The following is a 7,212-nucleotide window of genomic DNA, read 5'->3' on the forward strand; positions in this document are numbered from 1 at the left end:
TAACAGATTTCTGGTTTCCTGAGCAAGGCCCTTCTACAGGGCTGCCACATATATCTGGGGAGGTTGTGCACTGCACAAATCTTGAAGGCCTATTCACTTTATAATGAATATATATGTCAAGGTGGCCCTGGCCCTCTACTTCACCTTTGTTCAGTCAATTTCACATTTTAAGTTATTTCCTTCAATACCCTTCCCTTTTCTGGAAATCATGTCTAAATTAGTCAAGACTGTCATGACTGCAAGAGACAGAAACCCACTAAACTAGCTCAAATACCCAGGAAACTTGTTGGCTGGAAAGACTGTGGGCTTTCCGGCTTCAGGTACGGCTATGTCCAAGAGCTCAACCAATATAGCTAGAGCTGTCTCTCTCTCACCCCTACATCCTGGTATAGATTGGCTTCAGTCTGCAGACTGTTCTTCCAGACAACTGAGGAAGGTGGGTGCAGGCAGAAGGAAGCCAATAAACAGCTCATGATCCCAAAGGAAGAAAGAGATTCTCCAACCTCATGACTTCGTCCCAGACCTCATTGTGGCCGGGGGGTGGGGTTCTTGGGTTGGTAAGTTTAGATCGCATGGTACTGGGGGGGCACGGGTTAGACACGGGTCCATCTGGAGTAGTGGAGGGGGCTCCACAAAGGGAAAGCGAGGTGCTGAGAGACATACTGGGCAGACTGAAATGACAGCTGTCATTACAAGTATTATTTGTAATGGGATCATCCAGTAGGATGAAGAACAAGCGACATAATCCAACTGCAGTTTCAAGTCTCTCAGATCTGCTGCTGGCTTCTCCACAGAGAGCTGGAAAGCAGGTCTCAGGCCACAAGTTCAGCCCAGATCTAGAAGGTTCTGGAAGGAAGAGCGAAGTCCCCCGGAGGCCTGATTTGCACGCAAGGGTAGGTGCTGTCCAAATTCGTCAAAGACCATCGGAAGCACACCTGTAGTCAAAAAAATTTTTTTTAGCTTGCGCAGCAAGGAAGATCCCGTAGCGGGGAACCATGGGGCATCTCCAGAAGAGTTGGGGGACAGGAGGGCATCTTTTAGGATTCAGGCTTGTGCTGGGTAATTTTAAGAAGAGGAGAGTAGAAGCAGCTCTAGCCTGGTGCTGTCAGCAAGCAGGGAGCAGATCGGCGACTGGGACTGGGTATTTTGGTGATTCTTATCTCAGAAGTGGGAGGATGGACATGCGGCCGTCATTGGGAAGAAGCGGCGGTCATCTGTGTTAGTTGCGGGGGGGAGAGGAGGGGGTGTGTATTCATTTTTGTGGTTGCAGAGTGTCCTTGTGTCTATCTCGGCTCAGGCGCGGTCACAGAGCGGCCTTGTGTGATCATTGTTTATATTCTGGGATCGTTGTTTATGTTCAGGGAAGAACATCTCACGGCCCAGCTGCCAGCTGCCGGGGCTGTATTTCACTCCCTCCTCACGGGGATCTGTGTCTCCAGGTAAAGTCTGCCCGGAGTGCTTCCCAGATCTGGTCTAGGCTTCAGAGGGAGCATCAGGCACGGGGAGTCCACCAGTGACAGCGGTGCGTGACCAGGGAGGAGAAGGAGGAAACACTCAGTATCCCCAACTCTTTTCCTTGGAGGAGGAGTCTTAGAGGGAAATGCTGGACTGAGCAAAGATACACAAGTTTGTAAATTCTCAGCGTCTTGACTATGCTGATGTGCGTGGCCAGTCTGCAAGACAGAGAGAGAATGTTCGGTGTTTCTTGAAACCAGAGAGAGTCAGAGACCTGGGCAGGAGGCAGAGACAGGGAGAGAGAAGAGGATAGAGACACAGAGGGACAGAGGCAGAAAAAGTGAGGGCAAGAGAGGCAAAGAGATTGAAATGGAGAGAGACATAGAAATAGAGGGACAGAGCGACAGAGAAGGAACAGAGAGAGAGAGGAAGAGGCGGAGAGGGATCGAGAGCGGCTGAGAGAGACGCAGAAGAGGAGAGGCCGCGGCGGGGACAGCGCGGGCGGGGCGCGGCGCAGACAAAGGCGCGGCCGCGCGGCCGGGTGGCCGGGCCGGGACAAAGGCTGGCCCGGGGGGAGGCGGGGGCAGCGATGGCGACGGCCGAGGCGGACGCGGGCGAACTACAAGTCCCAGCAGCTCCCGCTGCGGCCCTCGGCCGGCCCCTCTCGCTCCCTGGGAGCGCTTGGCGGGGCCGCAGGGCCGAGGGGGCCGCCGGCGGGGCTGGCGGGCGGGGGGCTTCCTGCGGGCCCTGGGGGCGCCGGCGGGCGCGGCGGGCCGGGCTGGGGCGAGGGGCGCCGGGTGAGTGTCCCCGTGAGCTGGTCGGGCGGGCGGCGGCCGCGATGGGGCGGGGGTGAGGGGGGCGGGCGGGCAGGGGGCCCCGGCGCGGGGCGCGGCCCTGGGCGACCTCTGTCCACCCCCTTCCCTCGCCTCGCGCGCCGCCAGCCCCGGCCCGGGAGAGCAGAGACGCCGGCGCGATGGGAGGGGGCCGCGCGACCCGCGGGCCTAGCGCGCCGGTTCCGCCGCTGCGGCCCCGGGGGAGGGCCCGGCCCGAGCTGGGCGCCGTCAATCGGGAGGTATGGGGGTGGGGGGAGAACCCCTCACTTGGGGTGGGGACGGGAGTCCAGGACGCCCGCCTCCCCTGGAGGCGCTCCAGACCCCCCACCCCAGGAACCCAGAAGTGGCCCCAGGTATTGTTCTCCTCACCCTTCAGCCTGGGGTAGGGAGTTCAGGAAGCCCATCTTCAAGAGGGGGATCCAGGGGTTCCCTCCCTCCCCCAGGACCCCAGTTATTGTTCCCCTCACTCTCCAGTCTTGGGGTCCAGAGTTCTGGAAGCCCCTTCCCCAGGAGGTGATCCAGGGTTCCACCTGCCCCCCAGGAACTCAGAGAAGGATCCCAGTTATCTCTCCTCCCAGCGTGCAGCTCAGAGATGGGAATTCAGGAGCGAATCTTAGGGTCCCCCTGCCCCCTGGCAATCTAGGAAGGGACTCAGCACTGTCTCCTGACCCTCCGTCGTGGAAGTTAAGGAGGTGAACTAGGAACTCAGCCCTCTCTGTTTGCGTACCCACTCCCAGCTCTGGGGTTGTGGCTCGGGAGGTCCCCCTCCCCAGAAGGAGAGCCAAAGGTCCTCCCCTGTCTCCCAGGAATAGATCTATTTGTTGTTTTCTCCCCGAGGCCTAGCCATGTGGTGGGCATCACCTCCCCTTCAGGTAATCCTGATTTCCTCCTGCTCCCCTGAAGGGATCCCAGCTTGTTTCTCTGCCCCCCTCCCTACCTCTAGCCATGGAGCTAGAATTCAGGATCTTCCTTCCAGGAGGGGACCAGAGTTCCTGACGCCCATTCCCGTACGTCGATCGTGGGGTCAGTCACTCAGGAATCTCCCCTTCCTAGGAGATGGCCCAGGGTCCCTCCAGTAACCCAAGAGGAGCCCCAGGTATTATTTTGCCCACCCCAGCTAGGGGTTAGAATTCAGGATCTTCTATCTACTTGGGCAAACAGGTACACCGACACCTGTCCCTACCCTCCTGGCTGATGGATCCATGGGTCTCCCTGCTCCCTCCAGGGGTCCCACATATTATATCCCCGCACTCACGCTAGCTTTAGAAATCTGCATTCAAGATCTTCTATCTAAGATAGAATACAGGTGTTTGGACTCATTCCTACCCCAGAATTGTAAGGTTTGGAATTCACGTTGTCTCTTCCCCAGGAAGCAAGCCAGGGGTCTTTCTGCACTCCCCCAGTGAGGAGTACCAGTTGTTGTTTGCCCGCGCCCCACTTTTCCCCCAGATAGAGGCTTCAGAGGTCAGGATGCTTCTTCTCTAGGAGGTGAGCCAGGGGTCGCCCTCCCTACTAGGAACCCCCAACATGCCACCCCCAACTATGGGACTGGAATTCAGGCCATGTACTGAGCAGAAAGCACGAGAACCCAGACACCCCCGCCTTCCCCATGAAGGGGCCATGGTCAAGGGGATAGGTATCTAGACTCTCTCTCCTCCACAGGACCCAAGCTGCCCACCAGAGGAGGAGCCCAGGATGGAGAGAGGGGCAGAGCCATGGAGCTGGGTACTGGAGACCTCTAGTGCTGGGTCCCACGACTTCTATCCAGGTGTGGGGCTGAGAAGGGAGTCCCCCCCTCCCCATGTCCCACCAGGGTCCCTCTTCTCCCTGCCCTGGCGGGGGCGAGTGCAAAATCTCCCTGCAGTACAAGACAAGAGAATGATCCGTGTGTGTGCCCCGGAGTGGGATCTGGGGCACGGTCTAGCCCCCTCTCCCTTCCCTGCTCAGGCTCCAAAAGAGACCCCCCGGTTCCCCAGAACCTACCTCCACTCACCTTCTGCCCTCACCCCGTAGAGCCTGCCCCGGAAGCAGCCAGCACTTCCACACCCGGGATGCGGCGTTCGGTCCTAGTCAGGAACCCAGGCCACAAAGGCCCGAGGCCCAATTATGAAGAGCTTGACTCCGACTCAGAAGACCTAGACCCCAAGAGTGAAGAGCTGGACCCAGTTTCTGAAAACCCAGAGCCTGAGCCGGAAGACCTCAACACTGTCTCTGAAGATGTGGACCCCAGCTATGAAGAGCTGGAGCCTGTCTCCGAGGATCTGGATCCCGATGTGGAAGCTCCGAGCTCCATCTCGGGGATCCATGACTCGGATCCCCAAGATCTCGACCCCATGTCTTCAAGTTTTGACGACCCAGACGTCATCGGCCCCGTCCCCCTGGTTCTCGACCCTAACAGCGACACCCTCAGTCCCGCTGCCACTCCAGACCTGGACCCCCTCTCGTCCGACCTCACTGCCACCCCCGAGGTCCTGGCCGCCGGCCCCGCGGTGCTCCCTGCACCTGCCAGCCCGCCCCGGCCCTTCTCCTGCCCGGATTGCGGGCGAGCCTTCCGCCGCAGCTCGGGTCTGAGCCAGCACCGCCGCACCCACAGCGGCGAGAAGCCTTACCGCTGCCCCGACTGCGGCAAGTCGTTCAGCCACGGCGCCACGCTGGCCCAGCACCGCGGCATCCACACGGGCGCGCGGCCCTACCAGTGCGCGGCGTGCGGCAAGGCCTTTGGCTGGCGCTCCACGCTGCTCAAGCACCGCAGCAGCCACAGCGGCGAGAAGCCGCACCACTGCCCTGTGTGCGGCAAAGCCTTCGGGCACGGTTCGCTGCTGGCGCAGCACCTGCGCACGCACGGCGGCCCGCGGCCGCACAAGTGCCCGGTGTGCGCCAAGGGCTTTGGGCAGGGCTCGGCGCTGCTGAAGCACCTGCGCACGCACACGGGTGAGCGGCCGTACCCGTGCCCGCAGTGCGGCAAGGCCTTTGGCCAGAGCTCCGCGCTGCTGCAGCACCAGCGCACACACACGGCCGAGCGCCCCTACCGCTGTCCCCACTGCGGCAAGGCCTTCGGCCAGAGTTCCAACCTGCAGCATCACCTGCGCATCCACACCGGCGAGCGGCCCTATGCCTGCCCCCACTGCTCCAAGGCCTTTGGGCAGAGTTCGGCGCTGCTGCAGCACCTGCACGTGCATTCGGGCGAGCGCCCCTACCGCTGCCAGCTCTGCGGCAAGGCCTTCGGCCAAGCCTCCAGCCTCACCAAGCACAAGCGAGTGCATGAGGGCGCGGCCGCTGCAGCTGCTGCGGCCGCCGCCGGTTTGGGCCTCGGCCCCGCTTCGATGTTGAGGCCGGGGCAGGTCTCCCTTCTGGGTCCTGATGCTGTCTCTGTGCTGGGTTCAGGCCTGGGCCTCAGCCCCGGCCCCAGCTCTGGCCTTGACCCTGACCCTGGCTCTGCGCTGGGCTCCCCCCGCAATCCCAGCCCCAAACCCATCCCTGGCTCTGGATCTACCCCCACCCCTGATTCTGTCAAATCTTCTGACCCTGAGCCTGGGCACAATGCCAATTCCGACCTTGTGGCCAGCCCCGATCACAGATCTGGTCCCAGCCCCGACCCGGATCCCGTGCCCAGCCCTGACCCCAGCTCTGAGTCCCACCCTGACCCCGGCTCTCCCACCCATGACACTGTCAGCGCAGTCCTCCCTACCGGTGAGAGCCCCGAGTGGGTGCAGGAGCAAGGGGCACTGCTGGGGCCTGATGGCTGAAGGGCATGCTGGCACCCACAGGGGCCTGGGAAAGTTGTGTGTTGTGCAGTTAGTAAAATCCTCCCACTGCCTCCTGGCTCTGTGTTGTGGTTCTCCTGTTGCTGTTTTTCCTCTGATGCACAGCCTCTTCTTCTGGAGATGGGAGGGTATGGCCGGAGCCAAACATACAAATAGAACGTCAATGTCCTGGCTCCTCCCCCAATACCCTCCAGGCTTCCTAGCTTCCCCCACAAGGGCTCACACTGGTCCATCCCAGCAGTTGCCACTCCCTGCTCCCCCAGACCTGGCCACCCCAGTCAGGGGCAGACTTATCCTGTGGGTGATCTAACTCCCTTCCTTTTGGAGTTGGCTTTCCCAGGAATGGTGGGATTTCTGGCATGTTGACCGTATAGTAGGCTGATGGTGGAGGCTGGTATGAAACCATGTGGGTGGCCCTGCCCCGTCTGCTCTCCTAACTTACCCCTTGCCCTTCAAAGCCCACATTGCAGGTACACCACGGGACAAAGGAGGGCACTCATTTATGCATCCAACAAACATCTGTTGATTGCTTGGGTCTCAGCAGGGAACAAGATAAGTATGGCCTTGGCCCTCACACAGCTCAGAGACCAAGTTTAGAAACATTTAAAAAGTAATTACAGAGTATGTTACATTCAACAAGAAGCATAACAAGACTTCTGATTTAGATGGCAGACAGCCTTCCCAAGGAAGGACTTTATAATCCCAATAACCTCTAATTTAATCATCAGTACTGTTTGCCCAGGCTTGTGCTATGCTCTAGCATTTTCTCATTTAATTCTCTCGGCAGCTCCACGAGGCAGGTAACTATGAATATTCCCATTTTGCAAATGAGGACGCTGAGGCACATGGCGTTCAAGGGACTTTTTGGAAGACCCAGAAGTGGTGGTTGGGAGCGCCCAGATTTAAACCCAAATTGTCTGCCCTCCAGAGCCTAAGTTCTTAACCTTTATGCTCTAGGGCAAGATTGTGCAAAGGCCCTGGGGCCGTTGAGAGATGAGCTAGGGGAGGAGTTAGGTGGGGCCAGAACAGAAGGCCCTGGTAGACTGAAGAGGGGAGTTTGCTTGTCATCCCAGGGAAATGGGAAGCTACCAACAGGTTCTGACTGATACGAATTATTTTTTGAAGATGCTTCTGGCTGCTGGATGGCGAGTGGAATGGAG

General features: G+C 59.3%; 1 protein-coding gene across 3 annotated transcripts; it reads left to right on the forward strand.

Annotated features, from left to right (window-relative positions):
• Positions 1-2,023: 2,023 nt before the first annotated feature.
• ZNF358 (zinc finger protein 358) lies at positions 2,024-6,107 on the forward strand. 3 transcript variants are annotated; one of them, XM_060007598.2, is made up of 3 exons: positions 2,024-2,252; positions 3,951-4,056; positions 4,302-6,107. In XM_060007598.2, the coding sequence occupies exons 2-3, from the start codon at positions 3,984-3,986 to the stop codon at positions 6,032-6,034; spliced, it is 1,806 nt and encodes a 601-aa protein (XP_059863581.1). In that variant the 5' UTR covers positions 2,024-2,252; positions 3,951-3,983; the 3' UTR covers positions 6,035-6,107. The 3 variants fall into 3 exon arrangements, with proteins under 3 accessions (XP_059863581.1, XP_059863580.1, XP_059863582.1); XM_060007597.2 differs by lacking the exon at positions 2,024-2,252 and adding an exon at positions 2,500-2,641; XM_060007599.2 differs by lacking the exon at positions 2,024-2,252 and adding an exon at positions 3,662-3,776.
• The last annotated feature ends 1,105 nt before the right edge of the window (positions 6,108-7,212 follow it).

Source organism: Delphinus delphis, chromosome 3 (assembly GCF_949987515.2).
Source record: "Delphinus delphis chromosome 3, mDelDel1.2, whole genome shotgun sequence".
Lineage (NCBI taxonomy): Eukaryota > Metazoa > Chordata > Mammalia > Artiodactyla > Delphinidae > Delphinus > Delphinus delphis.